This window comes from Heterodontus francisci, chromosome 9, assembly GCF_036365525.1.
Source record: "Heterodontus francisci isolate sHetFra1 chromosome 9, sHetFra1.hap1, whole genome shotgun sequence".
Taxonomy (NCBI): domain Eukaryota; kingdom Metazoa; phylum Chordata; class Chondrichthyes; order Heterodontiformes; family Heterodontidae; genus Heterodontus; species Heterodontus francisci.
In genome coordinates, this window is record NC_090379.1 from 117,306,255 (window position 1) to 117,327,505 (window position 21,251).

Below are 21,251 nucleotides of genomic sequence, written 5' to 3' on the forward strand. Positions count from 1 at the left end.
GAATATTGAGCAACTCGAATGAGGTGCACAGATAGTCACTGGCTCCATTGAACCGTCGTCCAGCGAGAGGTTGGGAGAAATAGGCGGTGAAAAGACCATGAATGTGGATAATCAGGGCGATGCTTGAGAGATAACTGTGCAGTGATAACCTGGTCAATAGGAATCAACATAGGTTCAGAGGGGGAAGGACTGATCTGACTTTAAGGGCTGGAGGTGGTTAGATAGCTAGAGACAGTTAAACACCAGACTGTGGGGATTCAGGGTGGAACATGGAAAAGAAATTACCTGAAGTGTGGAAAGCAATGGGTAATTAGGGAGGGCGTGTTCTGTCTGGTATGGAGGCAGTATTGAGTGGACTGCTCCAGAGCTTGGTCTTGGGACCCTTCACCTTTCTCATTGATATCAATAACATTGGTTCACAAAGTCAGTGTGAATTCATTAAGATCACAGATGAATTGAAACCAAGAGAATCAGTCAAGGAAGAAGTGGATAAAGTAAGTAAATGGGCCAAATATTATGTGATGAAAAATTGCGAAGTACTGTACTGACAAAGAAACGTGTGAGACCAGAGAACTCAGACAGGTGCTGAAATAGCTAAAGGAGTTAGGAAGAGATTGAGACGTCTTCATCGACTCCGCGCTCGTTGTCCAATCAATGCAGAGACACCATCAAAAAAAAACAATGGAATGTAAAGCTGTACTGTCAAAATAGGAGACAGACTGGCTGTGGCGTGCATGATAGAAACTCCAGCTGTAGTGGCACCTTATAGAAATTCCAGCTGCAGGGGGCCCTATAGAAACTCTGACTGCAGAGGGCCCGATAGAAACTCTGACTGTAGAGGGCCCGATAGAAACTCTGACTGTAGAGGGCCCGATAGAAACTCTGTCTGTAGAGGGCCCGATAGAAACTCTGTCTGTAGAGGGCCCGATAGAAACTCTGACTGTAGAGGGCCCGATAGAAACTCTGTCTGTAGAGGGCCCGATAGAAACTCTGTCTGTAGAGGGCCCGATAGAAACTCTGTCTGTAGAGGGCCCGATAGAAACTCTGTCTGTAGAGGGTCCTATAGAAACTCTGTCTGTAGAGGGCCCGATAGAAACTCTGACTGTAGAGGGCCCGATAGAAACTCTGACTGTAGAGGGCCCGATAGAAACTCTGTCTGTAGAGGGCCCTATAGAAACTCTGTCTGTAGAGGGCCCGATAGAAACTCTGACTGTAGAGGGCCCGATAGAAACTCTGACTGTAGAGGGCCCGATAGAAACTCTGACTGTAGAGGGCCCTATAGAAACTTTGACTGTAGAGGGCCCGATAGAAACTCTGTCTGTAGAGGGCCCGATAGAAACTCTGTCTGTAGAGGGCCCGATAGAAACTCTGTCTGGAGAGGGCCCTATAGAAACTCTGTCTGTAGAGGGCCCTATAGAAACTCTGTCTGTAGAGGGCCCGATAGAAACTCTGTCTGTAGAGGGCCCTATAGAAACTCTGTCTGTAGAAGGCCCGATAGAAACTCTGTCTGTAGAAGGCCCGATAGAAACTCTGTCTGTAGAGGGCCCGATAGAAACTCTGTCTGCAGAGGGCCCAATAGAAACTCTGTCTGTAGAGGGCCCGATAGAAACTCTGTCTGTAGAGGGCCCGATAGAAACTCTGACTGTTCTCATGTTAGGCCCTTACCTGGTATTGGAGGGCAGTATATGCCTGTACCTGTACACTGCATGCACCTGGAGTGCGACCTAGTTTCAGGACCAGTAACTGTAGGGATTGTCCCTAGTTTGCATGTGGACGGATTGACCTGCTCCTAAGTAATTAGATTAGATTAGATATACAGCACTGAAACAGGCCCTTCGGCCCACCGAGTCTGTGCCGAACATCAACCACCCATTTATACTAATCCTACACTAATCCCATATTTCTACCAAACATCCCCACCTGTCCCTATATTTCCCTACCACCTACCTATACTAGTGACAATTTATAATGGCCAATTTACCTATCAACCTGCAAGTCTTTTGGCTTGTGGGAGGAAACCGGAGCACCCGGAGAAAACCCACGCAGACACAGGGAGAACTTGCAAACTCCACACAGGCAGTACCCGGAATCGAGGACCAACCCGGGTCCCTGGAGCTGTGAGGCTGCGGTGCTAACCACTGCGCCACTGTGATCTGGCAGGGGTGAAGTTGGTAGCCCCCCCCCCCTCAACCCCCACCCAGTGGTGAAAGAAAGACCGCAGGAGGTCAGAGAGACTGGGTAGTGGCAGGTCTCCTGCAGTTTCCCTGAATGTGTAATGGATCAGGCCATGATCAAACCAGCTCCCCTAGAGAAGATTGCATTGGCACTGCAGGTAAATGACCAGGTCTGTCTGTCTTGAGACTTTCTTTGGAAAGTTAGGAGACCCAGGGAATTCATTAAATAAATTTTCCCTAGCTGAGGTTCAGCGAGCCGACCCAGTATTGTGAGAGTTAGCACACGGCTGCTCAATCTGAAAGTGAAGCAGAGGGAGTCCCTGATTGCTACTATTTAAAGAATGAGGTACTGATGAGGAAATGGAGTTCTCCTCACAGACCTGAGAGCCAGGAGTGGACAGTGGTTCACCAGTTAGTGGTGCCACAGTTAGGGGAGAAATATTAAGAAGAGCCCACGAGATTACAATGGCTGTATATGCCGGTATACAAAAGAACAATGCCTGCGTAAGACAGCAGTTTGTCTAGCCAAAACTCCACAAAGATGTGGTGGAATACTGCAGGAGTTGGCACCTGTGCCAGGTTGAGGGGAAACCCCAACCTACAGTGAAACCTGCACCCCTAGGTCCTGTACCAGTGTTAAGAGGACCCTCCAGCAGAGGGCTGGTGAACTGTAAGGGACCCCCGCCGAGAACAAAAAGGGACAGGCAGTCACAAGGCTGGCAAAAGGTTAGACAGGGAAGGGGAAAAAGTGACCAAGAGGGCAGGTTAAAGGAAGTCCGGGAGGATCCCAGATGTAAACCCCTACTGTCCGGTCAGCCAACCCCAAGAAATGTGAAAAGTTAGACGCTGCATTCTCCTACATAAATGCAGACACAAGAAGCACCCCACCAGAGTTGCAAACAACATTTACGGGAACCTGCAGAGACAAAAAAGTCCTCCATGGGGCAGAGAAACCATGAGGGTGATGCCTCACCTAGTCAAAGTGCTACATGGGCATGCAGTAGAGTCTGCACAAACTCCTGCAGGCAGGAGTATCCCAGAGGACAAAGGAGAGATTAGCAAAGAATCCTCCTTCACAGTTAGTACCAAAGACAATCACCCATCCTCCAAAGTCAAAAGCCTTTGCATGACCCAGCAAGGCACTGAAAGAGAGTTCAGGATAGATCCGCCCACTACTAGCTCTCCTGAGAAAAAAAAATTACAATTTAGGGCTAATTAAACCTAACCATCTCAAAGACCCTAGGCAACCATGGAAATGGGCAAACTGAAGAAAAACTTACCCCCAAAAAAACACATGTTTACTGGGATGCCAAAAAGGGGGTGGGGCAGTTTTAATAAGTTTTAGAATTTGTGAATGAATGAGAGAGAGAGATGCTGTGAGACGCTGTTTTTCCCCGTATCTTTTATTTTCTCTCTCTCGGCCCTTTTAATGAAATAGAAACATAGAAAAATAGGAGCAGGAGTACGCCATTCGGCCCTTCGAGCCTGCCCCGCCATTTAATACAATCATGGCTGATCATCCAAACTCAGTACCCTGTTCCTGCTTTCTCCCCGTATCCCTTGATCCCTTTAGTCCTAAGAACTGTATCTAACTCTTTCTTGAATATATTTAATGATTTGGCCTCAACTGCTTTCCGTGGTAGAGACTTCCACAGGTTCACCACTCTGGGTGAAGAAATCTCTCCTCATCTCAGTCCTAAATGGTTTACCCCTTATCCTTAGACTGTGACCCCTGGTCCTGGACTCTACCACCATTGGGAACATCCTTGCTGCATCTAGTCTGTTCAGTCCTGTTAGAATTCTATAGGTTTCTGTGAGATCCCCTCTCATTCATCTAAACTCTAGTGAATACAAGCCTAATTGACCCAATCTCTCTTCATACGTCAGTCCTACCATCCCAGGAATCAGTCTGGTGAACCTTCGCTGAACTCCCTCTATAGCAAGAACATCCTTCCTCTGATAAGAAGACTAAAACTGCACACAATACTCCAGATGTGGTCTCACCAAGACCTTGTATAATTGCAGCAAGACATCCCTGCTCCTGTACTCGAATCCTCTCGCTATGAAGGCCAACATACCATTTGCCTTCTTAACTGCCTGCTGCACCTGCATGCTTACTTTCAGTGACTGGTGCACAAGGACACCCAGGCCTTGCTTCACCTCCCCCTTTCCCAATCTATCGCCGTTCAGATAATCTGCCTTTCTGTTTTTGCCACCAAAGTGGATAACCTCACATTTGTCCACATTATACTGCATCTGCTATGTATTTGCCCACTCACTCAACCTGTCCAAATCACACTGGAGCTTCTCTGCATCCTCCTCACAGCTCACACTCCCATCCAGCTTTGTGTCATCTGCAAACTTGGATATATTACATTTAATTCCCTCATCTATATCATCAATATATATTGTAAATAGCTGGGGTCCTAGCACCGATGCCTGCGGTACCCCACTAGTCACTGCCTGCCACTCAGAAAAAGACCCGTTTATTCCTACTCTTTGTTTCCTGTCTGCCAACCAGTTCTCTATCCATGTCAGTACCTTACCCCTAATCCCATGTGCTTTAATTTTGCACACTAATCTCTCTTTAAATGCATTCTTTAAAAATCGATTTTCATTCTGCTGGATGTGGAGGCGTCATGCTAGGCCCCCATCTGCCAAGAATGAGGCACATTAATTTTGTCATGAACATTGATTTTAACCTGTTGCTGGAGCAAGGAAATGACTTGTTAAACAGATCAGCCGTGGCTGGAAAAGACATTTGCATATGAACAGTCAATGTTTGGAAGGACAAAGGACTGTTCCCTGACACATTCAACCCACAATGGTCCTTGATCACCAGGTATTGTGTGTAAGAGGAGCATTCCAGAGACTGCTAAGGTGATACAATCCAACACTGGTTAGACCAGCTGATCACATGACCAACTGGCTGTTCCAGGGTTTTTTGAACTGGCGCAGAGAGTTTGAACAGAAAGACTATTTGCTCCTGGACTAAGAATATCTCAGTCCTGTCTGCTCCCATCTCTTTCTCACAAGCCTCTGAATTCACTGAAGACACATGAACCCCAAGAGAGAAAAGTCTCCCACAGTGAACAAGGTTTAAGAAGAATACTGGGCCCCAAAGAAAATCCTACAATCAAGGACCCTGCAGTGAGCTTGAAGAACCATAACAAAAACTCTTCAGCTATTACCTCAAACTTTTCCACTTTATTTTTCTTCTGCTCTTTTCTGTCTCTATTGCATGTGTGTATCGTGTATACATGCTAGCATGGGCACGTTGTGTATCCGTCAGTGTCAACTGAATTAGAGTTTAAAGTTTAATAAATTTCAACTTTTCTTTTTTAAGCTTAAGAAAACCTATTTGTGTTGGTTTCTTTGCCTTATAATTGGTAAGTGGTGAACAAGGATTCACCAAGGGGGAGCTAAACACAGTGTGTTTAAAAATATAACCCTGTTACAGTAAGACCAGGTGAAGGCTGAGAGGGACCCTAGACACCTTTCTCACCTGGTCATAACACTGTAGGGGGGCCTTATAGAAACTCCGGCTGTAACATGCGTTACTGACACGCTGACTCTATCGTGTGTTATGTAAAGTATTTATGTACAATGTCCTGTAGAAACTATCCTATAGAAACTACTGACAAGATTGTACTTTGACTTTTAGAAACCGTTGAAGTAGTGTGAAGTATAAAGCGATCTTTATAAGTTGCAGAATATGTAAAAGTTTACTTAGACTGCTTCCTGCAGATTGGATCTCCAGAGCATCACTGTATTTACTGCACATTCAGGGCGTCCAGGCCCCACTGGGGCAGATGGTTCTTGATAGCTCTTCATATTGAAGTTGACCCTTATTTTTTGTGCTAGGAGGAGATGAAGTCTCGTGCGGAGCTGGAGCGCAGACTGCAGGAGGCAGAGGAAGCCCTACAGCGGTTGGAGCAGGGCCTGAGCTCAAACGAACGCACGGTGGAGAAAAATGAACTGATGAAAGGAGATGTGGGCGAGCTGAGAAGTAAGTGATGTTGATAACAGTAAGGGATGTCCTGCAATGTGCTTACATAGGGTGGGATCTTCCTAGAAGGTTGGGAGGTCCTGCTGCTGGGGAGTTTTTTGGGTGGCCAGTGAGCTCGGGTGGGAGTCCGGGCTCCCCCTATGATATTGCCAGGATGATTCAATTAAAACTGGCAGATGGGCAAAGCGGCCAATTAAGGAAGGTGGGCGGGCCTTCCGGGCTGCCCGTCCAATCAGAGGGCCAGCAGCTCTGAAACCTCAGCTGCACCACCGAGGTGCTGAGGCAGCAAGGGTAATGCGAGGGTGCTTCCATTTTGAGGTGGGTGTGGTAGAGAGTTTTCTTTTGCTGGGAATAAGCAGGCAGTCCCCAGCGACTGGAGGGAAAGCTACTTGGGGCAGCAGAGCCACTGGTAGCCCCTTCCTTGCACCATGATGGCCTGCCACCCGTGAAGACACTGAGAGGCTGCTTTTGTTCACTGGCAGACTCTGCCCTCAGCAGGGGCCACTCCGCTGCTGGCAAAATGCCAGTGTCCTAGGAAAATCCCCTTAATTGGGCCTTTAATTATTCAAATTGGCCTCCTTCCTCTTGTCAGCGGGCAGCCAAGCTGCTGTGGAAGTTTCCCAGTGGCGAGACTGCGTCAGGGAGCTGAACCGATGTGGCTTCCAGGCAATTTACTGGTCCACTTGCCTCCCAGCCCGTCATCCCAGCGTTGGTATAATCCTGGTCAGAGGTGGCTCAGTGGGTAGCATGCTTGTCTGTGAATCATAGGGTTCTGGGTTCAGGTCCCACACTAGAGGCTTGAGCCCATATTCTATGCTAACACCCCCAGGGCAGTAGTGAGGGAGTGCTGCACTGTCAGAGAGACTGCCTTTTGGACGAGACATTAAACCGAGGCTCCGTCTGCCCTTTCAAGTGGATGTAAAAGATCCCCTGATGCTATTTTCAAGAAGAGCGGGGGAGTTCTCCCTGGTGTCCTGGCCAATATTTGTCACTCAATCAGCATGACAAATACAGATTATCCAGTCATTATCACACTGTTGTCTGTGGGAGCTTGCTGTGCACGATTGGTCGCTGCCTTTCTTGAATTCCAACAGTCACTAAGCCAACACTACTTCATTCTTCAAAGAACATTATTATCACATTGCTGTTTGTGGGAGCTTGCTGTGCACAAACTGGCTCCCGTATTTTCGACATTGACTACACTTCAAAAGTACTTCAATACTGTAAAGCACTTTGAGATGTCTGGTGGCCGTGAAAAGCACTATATAAATGCAAGTCTTTCTTTCATCTTACAACAAGGTCAACTGTTTGCTTATAGCCCTGCAATCAGCAGAATTCAAAGCTGGAACCCCAGGTGTTTTTACCAGCCACACTGGGCCGAACTCCGAAATAAATGCCTTTTAATATGGTAAAATGCCCCAAACAAAATTTGACACAGGCCCACACAAAAAAAACTTGCATTTCTGTAGCACCTTTCACAACCTCAGGATGTCCCAAAGCACTTTACAGCCAATGAAGGACTTTATAAAGTATAGTCACTATTGTAAAGCAGGAAACCTGGCAGCCAATTTGCGCACAGGAAGATCCCACAAACAGCAACATGGTAATGACCAGATAACCTGTTATTTTTGTGATATTGATTGAGGGATAAATATGGGCCAGGAAATATTAGGAACAGGTTACCAAATAGTTGATCAAAGAGGTAGATTTCAAGCAGCGTTATGAAAGAAAGAGAGAGAGGCGCAGAGTTTTAGGGAGGGAATTCCAAAATTTAGGGCCTTAGCAGCTGAAGGCATGACTACCAAAAGTGGGCCGAATGGAGTGGGGGATGGACATGAGGCCAGAACTGGAGGAACACGCTGTTGTCAGAGCGTTGTAAGGCTGAAGGCCATTTCAGAGCTCGGGAGGGGATGAGGCAATGGTTGAGTTTGAAAATAAGAATCCAGTTTCTAAAATCAATTTGCTGTTGGACTGGGAGCCAATGTAGTTCAGTGTAGAGCACAGGGGTGATGGGTGATTGGTGTGAGTTAGGATATGGGCAGCAAAGATTTGGGTGAGTAGAGGTTTATGGAATGCCCAGTGTTCTGAAGTACATCTGGTCTTTGTTTGGCTTTTGTGTTTGAGAGGAGATACCTTCAACAGTCTTGGACCTAAGCTTTGGAGTTCCCCCTAACACTCTTCACCTCTCTGCCTCTCCGCCTCTCTCTCTTTGTTTATTCCCCTCCTCAAAACCCACCTCGCCACCCCTAACATCCTCCCCCTCTGTCTCAACCTCCATTTTGTTTTCCTGTAGAATCATTTTTATCATGGGTTGCTCACAGCTGTGTCCCGAAGGTTCATTCCTGCCAACTCCAGGCTAAACCGGGAGGGTTGGGAAGCTGACTCTCTCAAATAGTCTATTTCAAGGGCCGTAGCTCTGTAAGGGGTAGTAGAAACTCATTGCAAACTGCCAACAACAACTTGCATTTATATAGCACCTTTAAGTTAGAAAAGTCTTTCACTGAGCTGTGATCAAGAAAATGAGCTATAGGCCATAAAGTCTCCTGACTCAGGCAAACATACTCTCAGCCAAGCCAAACAAGGTAACATTTGGTTAATTTGAAGCTGCTGAGCCTTTTTGAAGCATTAAAGTACACAACACACAAATAACTAGACACTAATTGGAATGAACCCAGTTGGAGCTGATTACAGGAGGATCATCAACAAGTCACCTTCTCGAGAGAATAAGCATGGCAGTATTTTTCATTGCAGTGTGATCTGCTATGTTTGCGCCGGGTTGCTGGCTACACTATATATATCTGATTTATCTCAGAGCAATGCAGAAGGGCGGCACAGTGGCGCAGTGGTTAGCACCGCAGCCTCACAGCTCCAGGGACCCGGGTTCGATTCTGGGTACTGCCTGTGCGGAGTTTGCAAGTTCTCCCTGTGTCTGCGTGGGTTTCCTCCGGGTGCTCCGGTTTCCTCCCACATGCCAAAGACTTGCAGGTTGATAGGTTAATTGGCAATTATAAATTGCCCCTAGTATAGGTAGGTGGTAGGGAAATATATAGAGACAGGTGGGGATGTGGTAGGAATATGGGATTAGTGTAGGATTAGTATAAATGGGTGGTTGATGGTCGGCACAGACTCGGTGGGCCGAAGGGCCTGTTTCAGTGCTGTATCTCTAAAACTAAAACTGAAACATATCACACTTGTATTAAATCATCAACTGGTTTATTTACAGCACATTAAACTATATCACTTATACGATTTCGGTACATTGTCTTCTCACAGCAGTGTGTTTTCTTTTTGCAGTAGAACCTTCTAGTTTCAATTTTAACTCTTAAACTCCACCCATAGGCTTAAGCAATCAAACACAGTGAACACAGATAAGTGGACAGACTAATACAATCAAACCCAGATCCATCAAACACAACATGACCCATCGTTCCCCTTTCTAACTTTCTCTCTCTTACCTCTCCACCCATGAGCTAAGAGGGCAGGTAGTGAGGCCCTGGCCCCTGAACCCTGCCACATGCTGTCCTTGGGATGGGGGTTGCAGCTGCTACATACCCAGGGTCAGGGTGGGGGATGGTGGGTGGAGGGGGCAGAAGATTGTGTGCCTGTGAGACTGCAGCATGAAATGGGAGGGGTCTCTGAATTCCCACCCCACCCCACCCCAGGTCTAGCAGTGAGTCCAACATAAGAAATGAAAAAGATAATCAGGATAAATGATTTGGCACGACAAAAATCCCACCAGTGTCTGCAATTACTGAAAGTGCTTGTCGCTCTCCATGCAAATGACCAGGTCTCTAAGCAGAGCGAGTGATCATTTTTAAAACTACAGTCTGGGCATGACATCTCAGGAAGGATATACTGGTCTTGGAGGGGGTGCAGTGCCGACTTACCAGAATGTTACTGGGGCTAAAAGGTCAAAATGTGAGGACAGGATTGCAGAGACTAAGCCAGTGGTTCTCAAACTTTTCTGATCGAGGATCACTTTACAAATAGACAAATAATCACAGCCCCCGTCCCCCAATCTAAATTATAATAATACCATCAAAAACCCAAAATACAAAAGTGCTGTGTGTAATAATGCCTTTAAGAAGACAGGTATTTACTTACAGATATCAGTAAGGTGGGTGTTCCTGATACTCATTGCAGCCTGTGTCTTTAGCATGATATTTGACAATGACACTGATAAATCATTCTCACCCTGGACAGGATCCTGTACATTGTCTTGATTGCTGCCATAGCAGGAAATGGTCTTACGCACATGTTTGTTGTTGGGGAAGGCAGTAAGACCTCCATTGCTTCTTTTACCAATGCTGGGTATTCTGCAGCAATGGATGATCAAAAACTGGGAAGGTGCTTTTTTCCTGAAACTTAGGGTGGAATCTTCTGCCCTTTGAAAAATGTCAGGCTTTGAGCATTTCCAGGTCCCGGCCCCACACAGGTCAGAGGCGAGCTGACAGTTGGAATTTTCCAGGAGGTGGCAAATTAAGAGGCTGCTCCTGCGTTGGTCAGCGGGCGGGTTCCCAAGTCGGGAAGCCCAGTAGGAGGGCACACAACTGTGGACAGACGGCAACCCCACCGACAGAGGTGGGCACTGCTGAGAGAGGTAGGGAAGCATGAGGGCACCTCAAAGTGGAGGAGCCCTCAGAAGCCTGATGAATATATGAGAAAACAGGAGGCCCACACGGAGGTGAAAGCCTCCCACAGGAAGGGTTATGACTCAGGCTGCAGCCTTTGCACTTTTGCAGTGTATTCATGGGGCCAGTGATGGAGGCCCCAATGGCCCTGCCTGTCTCCCGCCAAGAGGCCACCTCCAAGCTGCCACTGGCCTTCCAACTCAGCCAGGGTGGGGGGTGGATGGGCGGTCCGATATCGGGAAGATCCCGGCAGTGCCAGCAACCTGCCCCCAATTGGTCCCTTACTGATCTAATTGGCTGCACACCGCTGGTGGGCGGATAGCCGCTGCTGCGTTGAGCCCGCGTCCAGCATGATAGCTTGGAGGTGGGACCGCATCAGGAAGCCAACCCGACGCACACGTTTCAAATTTTGCTCCTGGACCCGCCGCTGTGAGGCCGGGAAGTCATGGGAATGGACGTGAAACTCCATTCCTCAGTCCTGCTTTCCAAACCTCAATTTTCTTCCTAAATGTTGCAGTCTTGTCACTCACTCTGGCTATGATGGGCGGAGGCTCTTTTGGGAGCAATGGGCAGTCACTGCAATAACCCTTCAACCCATAGCCTCAGCTACCTGCTGAGAATCACTGCACTTGTTTCATGGAGCTGCTGGAGAGACTGTGGACTCCAATTCGAGAACCAGTGGACTCGGCTTGTATTCTCTTGACTAGAGAAGATTAAGGGGTGATAATGATTAAAGGATTTTACAGGGTAGATCGAGAGAGAAACAATCTCCTCTGGTGGGAGGGAGGGGTCCAGAACAAGGGGGCATGAACTTAAAATTAGAACCAGGCCTTTCAGGGTTGATGTCAAGAAGCACTTCTTCACACAGAGGGTAGTGGAAATCTGGAACACTCTCCCTCAGAAAGCTGTGGCAGCTGGAGGTCAATTAAAAATGTCAAAATTGAGATTGACAGGTTTTTGTTAAGCAAGGGTATTAAGGTTTACAGAACCCTTATGGTCGGCATGGACGCAGTGGGCCGAAGGGCCTGTTTCTATGCTGTACGACTCGATAACCAAGGCAGGTAGATGGAGATCAGTCATGATCTAACTGAATGGCGGAGCAGGCTCAAGTGCTTGAATGTTCTCTTCCTACATCCACATTGAAAGAATAAGTTGTGAGGAGCTAATCCTAATGCAGGTGATCAATGTTCGAACAGCCTGACCTGCAAACCTTTTCCTGCCTCCAGGCTTTGCGTTGTCCCAACTCTCCCGTGAACGCTCCTAATTTTTTCACTTGACGTTTGTCTTCTGCAGAGTTCTTTGAGGAGTGTATCAGGAAGGCCGAGATTGAAGCCAATCTCCCTGTCATCATGAAGAACTCGGTTTACGTGCAAAGGGCTGCGGCCCGCAGGATAAAGAGCTGCAGGTTCCGTCGGAGAAAGTCCACTGCTGTTTGGAACTCTTTCGGTAAGTGTCGTTTGAGGCATTCAATGTGCTGGGATTCAATCCTAATGGGATGGGGAAGGGGAGCAGGGTAGGCTGTACCGTGATATTACAAAACATAGACCATCCCACCTTAATTGGAATGAATTGGGTGCACAGGAAGTGAAAGTGTTGCTGAGTGAAATTCTTCTCTGCTTCCTCTCCGTCTCATCCCCCACAAACCCTTCACCCCAAACTGCCAGTGCAATTGAGTGAAGAGGAGACCAATTCCTTTTCAGATTTCTCTCTCTCTCTCTCTCTCCCTGCGCACCATGTCCCACTGACCTTCCCCCAGCTCTTCTTGCGTATGTGTGTGTATGTCCCTCTTTCCCGTGATAGTGCCTGGTTCCCACATCATCCGGCAGGTGTACCAGTGATCGGAAAACCAACCTTATTTCTTCTCAGTTCTTGCTGTTTTTCATTCCTCACAATACCACCCCCCACCCCCCCCCCCCCCCTCCTCTCCACCAACCCCTTGGAGAATACCGTGAAGTAGTTGAAGAATTCATGGGCTCATTAACAGCCTGACAGGCTGCTGTTTTTGTTTTTGTATCTTCATGCATTTCCCTTGGGAAACAGTGTGAATTAGCAGAAGGATTCCCATACTGCCTAACATCTTCTCTACGTCTGCCCTGTCAAACCCTTCTTAATCTCAAAGACCTCTCTCAGGTCACCCCCTCAGTCTTCTCTTTTCTAGAGAAAAGAGCCCCCAGCCTTTCCTGATGGATATCACCTCTCAGTTCTGCTGTTATCCTTGTATATCCTTTTTATAACTTGGAGACCAGAACTGTCCACAGTGCTGCAAGTGTGCTCAAACCAAGCTTCTACACAAGTATAAGGTAATGTCTCTGCTTTTCCCTCGAGAAATGAACCCCAGTGTTTTGTTTGTGCTTTTTAATGACATTGCTAACCTGTGTTGCTACTTCTGCTGGTTTGTGAATCTGTAACCCTAGATCCTGTTGCCTCTACCCCATTCAGAATCTTACCATGCATGTGCTACAGGGACCTCCTGCTTCCATTCTAGTTCCTCTGTGTAGGCCTCAATAGGCTGCACCTCGCCTAAAAGACCAGTGCCCCTTTATTTTGTGAGGCATTCAGAGATGAGCTTTGTCTTGCTCATCTTTCCCCTGCCAGCACCAATGCAAATGAGTTTATCCAGTCAGCCACACAGAAGGTCCATGTTCCACCCCCGCAGCCTGTGCTGATTGCACCTTGGGACAGAAATGTTGCGGGGGGCACAGGGCTGGTATAAATCACCTCAGCACCCAGGGTTGGGGATGGTGAATCAGGACAGGATCCTCACTCCCGATCACTATCCAGCAGCCCCCTACAGGCATCTGTTGGGTAAGGGTAGAATAAGGTTCAATTGTGAGGCTCCTGTGGTTGAACAGCCTGGAACACTTACCAGGGAGAATTTCAACTTGTGACCACTCGTTTGGCGCTTGAAGCACTGGCAGTTGACAGTCTAAAGCCGGGGCTGGGGTGGGCAGTGTTGAAGCCCCTGGGCCAACTCCGTGATGCCCAAGGCCCACTTGATGGGCTAATCAGACAAGCCCGCAAACTGGGTGAGGAATTTGCCCAGCTGGATGAAGTGTGCGGCCAGTTAAATATGCAATTGAGAATTCTACGCTGCTCGTTGGACCCCCAACTGCAAAATCCAGCTTGGGCGTCCCAACTCCTGGCCCATTGTTTTGGGTAGGTGACAAAATGTGCCCCCACCCCCTCCACCATGACGGACAGTAACAGCAAATTGACCGAGCTGTGAGAGACTGAGCCCAGTCAGGGAAGTCAGCGAGAGTCATAATGCGGGTGAAGCAACTGAAAAAACACATTGTCCTGTCTGCAGAACTGGTATCTTTTTCCATTTTATGATTTTTTTCCCCCCCCCGTTGACATTCTCACACTATCTTGCAGTTTATTTCACCCCTCAATTTTAAAATTCTTCTTGTTTTCAAATCCCTCCATGGACTTCCCTCCTCCCTATCTCTGTAATCTCCTCCAGCCCCACGACTCTCTAAGATATCTGCGCTTCTCTAATTCGGGCCTCTTGAGCATCCCTGATTTTAATCGCTCCACCATTGGAGGCCGTGCCTTCAGTTGCCTAGGCCCCAAGCTCTGGAATAGGCTCCCTAAACCTCTCCACCTCTTTCCTCCTTTAAAATGCTCCTTAAAACACACCACCTTGACCGGACTTTTGGTCACCTGACCTAATATCTTATGCGGCTCAGTGTCATCTTTGATTGATAACGCTCCTGTTAAGCATCTTGGGATATCTGAGCCAATATAAAAATGCAATTTTTTGTTATTGCTGACTTAATTGATGAAAACGCCCTGAAATCCCAGGACTTCTGAGCACAACAGCCGGTAATGGCTTGGTAAAAGTTCTGAGAATTGGATAGGGTTTGCCCAGTCTACCGAACAAGGATGCAGCAGTGTTTGCTGTAAGCTGTGTTTGTGCCAAGATTGAAAACAGGCAGAAAGTGGCCAGTCTGCTTCAGCAAAACCTGACACAGGAGCCCAAACAACAAAAATTCACAATCCAATAAAACCCAGGCCCGAATGCAGCCCTGTGACACTTCAGCCACATTGAAAAGGCAGTTGGGCATGGGCTTGTGACAGCCTCATCTATGGGCGAATCCAAAATAACATCTGATGTGTAGTGGAATATTGTGTGGGAAATGCATCCTGAGAGGTTTCAGCTCTTTGCAGACAAGAGAAGAGCGGCTATTAAGCCTGATCCCAAGCTTTTCATTTACAAAATTATTTAAATGGCTATTACTCTGACTCTCGCCTGCCACACCCAGTTCACACTGCCTCTCTCTCCCCCCCAGTTCACACTGTCTCTCTCTCCCCCCCAGTTCACACTGTCTCTCTTCCCCCCAGTTCACACTGTCTCTCTCCCCCCGCACTTCACACTGTCTCTCTTCCCCCCCAGCTCACACTGTCTCTCTTCCCCCACTTCACACTGTCTCTCTTCCCCCCCAGTTCACATTGTCACTCTCCCCCCCCACTTCACACTGTCTGTCTCCCCCCACCCCCCACTTCACACTGTCTCTCTCCCCCCCCCACTTCACACTGTCTCTCTCTCCCCCTCAGTTCACACTGTCTCTCTCTCCCCCCAGTTCACACTGTCTCTCTCTCCTCCCAGTTCACACTGTGTCTCTCCCCCCAGTTCACACTGTCTCTCTCTCCCCCCAGTTCACACTGTCTCTCTCTCCCCCCAGTTCACACTGTCTCTCTCTCTCCCCCCAGTTCACACTGACTCTCTCTCTCCCCCCAGTTCACACTGACTCTCTCTCTCCCCCCAGTTCACACTGACTCTCTCTCTCCCCCCAGTTCACACTGTCTCTCTCTCTCCCCCCAGTTCACACTGACACTCTCTCCCCTCCAGTTCACACTGACTTTCTCTTCCCCCCAGTTCACACTGACTCTCTCTCTCCCCAGTTCACACTGTCTCTCTCTCCCCCTCAGTTCACACTGTCTCTCTCTCCCCCCAGTTCTCACTGTGTCTCTCCCCCCAGTTCACACTGTCTCTCTCTCCCCCCAGTTCACACTGACTCTCTCTCTCCCCAGTTCACACTGTGTCTCTCCCCCCAGTTCACACTGTCTCTCTCTCCCCCTCAGTTCACACTGTCTCTCTCTCCCCCCAGTTCTCACTGTGTCTCTCCCCCCAGTTCACACTGTCTCTCTCTCCCCCCAGTTCACACTGTCTCTCTCTCCCCCCAGTTCACACTGTCTCTCTCTCCCCAGTTCACACTGTCTCTCTCTCCCCCCAGTTCACACTGTCTCTCTCTCTCCCCCCAGTTCACACTGACTCTCTCTCTCCCCCCAGTTCACACTGACTCTCTCTCTCCCCCCAGTTCACACTGTCTCTCTCTCTCCCCCCAGTTCACACTGACTCTCTCTCCCCCCAGTTCACATTGACTCTCTCTCCCCCCCAGTTCACACTGACTCTCTCTCCCCCCAGTTCACACTGACTCTCTCTCCCCCCAGTTCACACTGTCTCTCTCTCTCCCCCCAGTTCACACTGACTCTCTCTCCCCCCAGTTCACACTGACTCTCTCTCCCCCCCAGTTCACACTGACTCTCTCTTCCCCTCCAGTTCACACTGACTCTCTCTCCCCCCCAGTTCACACTGACTCTCTCTCCCCTCCAGTTCACACTGACTCTCTCTCCCCTCCAGTTCACACTGACTCTCTCTCCCCCCCAGTTCACACTGACTCTCTCTCCCCCCAGTTCACACTGTCTCTCTCTCTCCCCCCAGTTCACACTGACTCTCTCTCCCCCCCAGTTCACACTGACTCTCTCTCCCCTCCAGTTCACACTGACTCTCTCTCCCCTCCAGTTCACACTGACTCTCTCTCCCCCCAGTTCACACTGACTCTCTCTCCCCCCAGTTCACACTGTCTCTCTCTCTCCCCCCAGTTCACACTGACTCTCTCTCCCCCCAGTTCACACTGACTCTCTCTCCCCCCAGTTCACACTGTCTCTCTCTCTCCCCCCAGTTCACACTGACTCTCTCTCCCCCCAGTTCACACTGACTCTCTCTCCCCCCCAGTTCACACTGACTCTCTCTCCCCCCCAGTTCACACTGACTCTCTCTTCCCCTCCAGTTCACACTGACTCTCTCTCCCCCCCAGTTCACACTGACTCTCTCTTCCCCTCCAGTTCACACTGACTCTCTCTTCCCCTCCAGTTCACACTGACTCTCTCTCCCCCCAGTTCACACTGACTCTCTCTCCCCCCCAGTTCACACTGACTCTCTCTTCCCCTCCAGTTCACACTGACTCTCTCTCCCCCCCAGTTCACACTGACTCTCTCTCCCCTCCAGTTCACACTGACTCTCTCTCCCCTCCAGTTCACACTGACTCTCTCTCCCCCCCAGTTCACACTGACTCTCTCTCCCCCCAGTTCACACTGTCTCTCTCTCTCCCCCCAGTTCACACTGACTCTCTCTCCCCCCCAGTTCACACTGACTCTCTCTCCCCTCCAGTTCACACTGACTCTCTCTCCCCTCCAGTTCACACTGACTCTCTCTCCCCCCAGTTCACACTGACTCTCTCTCCCCCCAGTTCACACTGTCTCTCTCTCTCCCCCCAGTTCACACTGACTCTCTCTCCCCCCAGTTCACACTGACTCTCTCTCCCCCCAGTTCACACTGTCTCTCTCTTCCCCTCCAGTTCACACTGACTCTCTCTCCCCCCCAGTTCACACTGACTCTCTCTCCCCTCCAGTTCACACTGACTCTCTCTTCCCCTCCAGTTCACACTGACTCTCTCTCCCCCCAGTTCACACTGACTCTCTCTTCCCCTCCAGTTCACACTGACTCTCTCTTCCCCTCCAGTTCACACTGACTCTCTCTCCCCCCCAGTTCACACTGACTCTCTCTCCCCCCAGTTCACACTGACTCTCTCTCCCCTCCAGTTCACACTGACTCTCTCTCCCCCCCAGTTCACACTGACTCTCTCTCCCCCCAGTTCACACTGACTCTCTCTCCCCCCAGTTCACACTGACTCTCTCTCCCCTCCAGTTCACACTGACTCTCTCTCCCCCCAGTTCACACTGACTCTCTCTCCCCCCCAGTTCACACTGACTCTCTCTCCCCCCAGTTCACACTGACTCTCTCTTCCCCTCCAGTTCACACTGACTCTCTCTCCCCCCCAGTTCACACTGACTCTCTCTCCCCCCAGTTCACACTGACTCTCTCTCCCCTCCAGTTCACACTGACTCTCTCTCCCCCCAGTTCACACTGACTCTCTTTTCCCCCCAGTTCTCACTGTGTCTCTCCCCCCAGTTCACACTGTCTCTCTCTCCCCCCAGTTCACACTGTCTCTCTCTCCCCCCAGTTCACACTGACTCTCTCTCCCCCCAGTTCTCACTGTGTCTCTCCCCCCAGTTCACACTGTCTCTCTCTCCCCCCAGTTCTCACTGTGTCTCTCCCCCCAGTTCACACTGTCTCTCTCTCCCCCCAGTTCACACTGTCTCTCTCTCCCCCCAGTTCACACTGACTCTCTCTCCCCCCAGTTCACACTGACTCTCTCTCCCCTCCAGTTCACACTGACTCTCTCTCCCCCCAGTTCACACTGACTCTCTCTCCCCCCCAGTTCACACTGACTCTCTCTCCCCCCAGTTCACACTGACTCTCTCTTCCCCTCCAGTTCACACTGACTCTCTCTCCCCCCCAGTTCACACTGACTCTCTCTCCCCCCAGTTCACACTGACTCTCTCTCCCCTCCAGTTCACACTGACTCTCTCTCCCCCCAGTTCACACTGACTCTCTCTCCCCTCCAGTTCACACTGACTCTCTCTCCCCTCCAGTTCACACTGACTCTCTCTCCCCTCCAGTTCACACTGACTCTCTCTCCCCCCAGTTCACACTGACTCTCTCTCCCCTCCAGTTCACACTGACTCTCTCTCCCCCCAGTTCACACTGACTCTCTCTCCCCTCCAGTTCACACTGACTCTCTCTCCCCCCAGTTCACACTGACTCTCTCTCCCCTCCAGTTCACACTGACTCTCTCTCCCCCCAGTTCACACTGACTCTCTCTCCCCTCCAGTTCACACTGACTCTCTCTCCCCCCCAGTTCACACTGACTCTCTCTCCCCCCAGTTCACACTGACTCTCTCTCCCCTCCAGTTCACACTGACTCTCTCTCCCCCCAGTTCACACTGACTCTCTCTCCCCCCAGTTCACACTGACTCTCTCTCCCCTCCAGTTCACACTGACTCTCTCTCCCCTCCAGTTCACACTGACTCTCTCTCCCCCCAGTTCACACTGACTCTCTCTCCCCCCAGTTCACACTGACTCTCTCTCCCCTCCAGTTCACACTGACTCTCTTTTCCCCCCAGTTCACACTGACTCTCTTGTGCCTGAATTGTCCCTCAGCACTGCTCCTCACTTTGATTGAGTGTTGCTTGCTGTGGGGCAGCAAAGTCAGTTGTGTGTTGTGGGTTGGATTTGTGTCGAGCTCTTTGCTTGATATGAGGACAGCCTCCTCCAGTAGACTAGGGTATTGATGCGATGTGTTTTGTAATTGAATCGAGCCGGATGGGCCTCTTCTATTGGACGTCACTGCCAGTCGCCATCTTTCTTTCCTTCAGCATGCGGCAGGTTTCGATCACTGAGGAATGCGGCAGAGGCGTGAGACAGGAGTGGCGGTGAGCGGCGGAGCGGGACCGTTACAGCTCGAGCCCACGGCGGCTCTTCCCGGCAACGCAGGGGATATTTAAATCCGCCATTGAATTTCACCCGCCAACAAGTGGCCACGAGGACACCAGATTCCAAACTCTGACTGCCCGTGGCAGCAAAAGTACCATGGCAGCTTGGCACGAATGCTTGTGCGTGATCCCGTGAATCTACAACTCTTTGGATCTGAGCTTCCAGAATCATCCTGCAGGGGAAGGCCACTCAGCCCCATTAACCTGCTACAGAGTGTTACGCATGCAGCCCTAACCTCCAATAGCATCTCACCTGGTCCTTCTCATATTCCGCACTGCATCAACACATGGTCACTGCAAGCTCAGGACTCGACTGAATGCAGTGCCTAGTGATTCATGGTTAAACATGTCCTCACTGCCTGGTCTAACTGCCACTGGTCCTCACCCTTGGACAAGATGTGGGAGAGTTTGATAGATTACTACTACGTGCTGGGTCCTTGACAATGGTGATGAACACCCCAGGTGAATGTGGAGCTAGGATCTCCACTCCCCATAAAAATACTATGGCGATAATTGGGAGCCAGTGTAGGTTGGTCCTTGGGCAATTACCCCACTTTCCCCCAGAAAAGTTAGAAGGGCTTACCTAATGGCAGAGAAAATCTTTTACACTAATGAACTGATGCTAAGAAATAAGGCTTGGTTCATTTGCTCACGATAAATCAAACTAAGTTCTGTGGATGTAAATGTATTTGGTAATCCTAAGGGTCACAGGTTGCAGAGATATTTAAAGAGAGAATAAATGACTTAGATTTTACAGCATCTTCAATATGCCTCTCTTGAGTGCCACAGCATGATTTTCATTCAGCGAGTTTCTCAAGAGCAGCACAGACGTGACGGGCCGAATGACCTTCTGTGCTGTACATTATGGGGTAGAAACCTGTGGAGAAAATGTTTCCATTTGTGGGGCTGTCCAAAACTCAGGGTCGTCAATATAAGATAGTCACTCATAAATCTAATAGGGAATTCAACAGAAACTTCTTTACCCAGAGAGTGGTGAGAATGTGGAGCTTGTTACCGCAGGGAGTGGTTGAGGTGAATAGTATTGATGCAGTTAAGGGGAAGCTGGATAAATACAAAGGGAGAAAGGAATAGGAGGATATGTTGATGGAGTTAGAGGAAGAGGTGTGGGAGGAGGCTCCTGTGAGGCATAAACACCAGAATGGACCTGTTGGGCCAAATGGCCTGTTTCTGTACTTTAAATTCTATTTAATGTAATATGGAGTTATCCGATTACTGCCGAGGCCTGGAATTACATGCAATTGGAAGTCTACTCCCGATTTACAAGATTTTCAATCTCCCATCTTCCCGAAGCTGTTCCCATGACTGCTTACACATTCTTTGTCTCTTTATTTTCTCAATATTTCTGACTCTCACATGGTTGAGGTCACATTGATCCACTCATGATCCATGTTCAGGTCCATCTTTGTATAAATTTTATCCATCCTCTTTTCCCTGGCTCTTTAATACAATCCTATCTGTCTCTTTCTCCTCCTCCTGTATTAATACCATCCTGTCTTCCTCTTCCAGTTTTGAAGAAGGATCCACTCCTGAAGATTTCTCCAGCCCTACACCCCTTCGAAATCTCCAAACTCCTCCAATTCTGACCTCTTGAGCATCCCTGATTATCTTCACCTTAGCATTGGTGACCGTTCCTTCAGTTGCCTCGGCCCTAAGCTCTCTCCTCCTTTTAAAATGCTCCCTCAAACCTACCTCTTTGACCAAGCTTTGGGTCACAAGTCCTAATATATTTTTATGTGG

General features: G+C 49.2%; 1 protein-coding gene across 3 annotated transcripts in view; it reads left to right on the forward strand.

Annotated features, from left to right (window-relative positions):
• The window catches only part of plekhd1 (pleckstrin homology domain containing, family D (with coiled-coil domains) member 1), an 86,422-nt gene that overhangs the window by 53,827 nt on the left and 11,344 nt on the right, over positions 1-21,251 (forward strand). Inside the window, exons 11-13 of one of the 3 annotated variants that reach the window (XM_068039770.1) lie at positions 6,039-6,183; positions 12,108-12,260; positions 19,377-19,433. In XM_068039770.1, coding sequence (XP_067895871.1) covers positions 6,039-6,183; positions 12,108-12,260; positions 19,377-19,420 — 342 coding nt within the window. In that variant the 3' untranslated portion in view covers positions 19,421-19,433. Of the gene's footprint in view, positions 1-6,038; positions 6,184-12,107; positions 12,261-19,376; positions 20,955-21,251 lie in introns of those variants that run through there. The other 2 variants (XM_068039769.1, XM_068039768.1) reach the window with 2 other exon arrangements.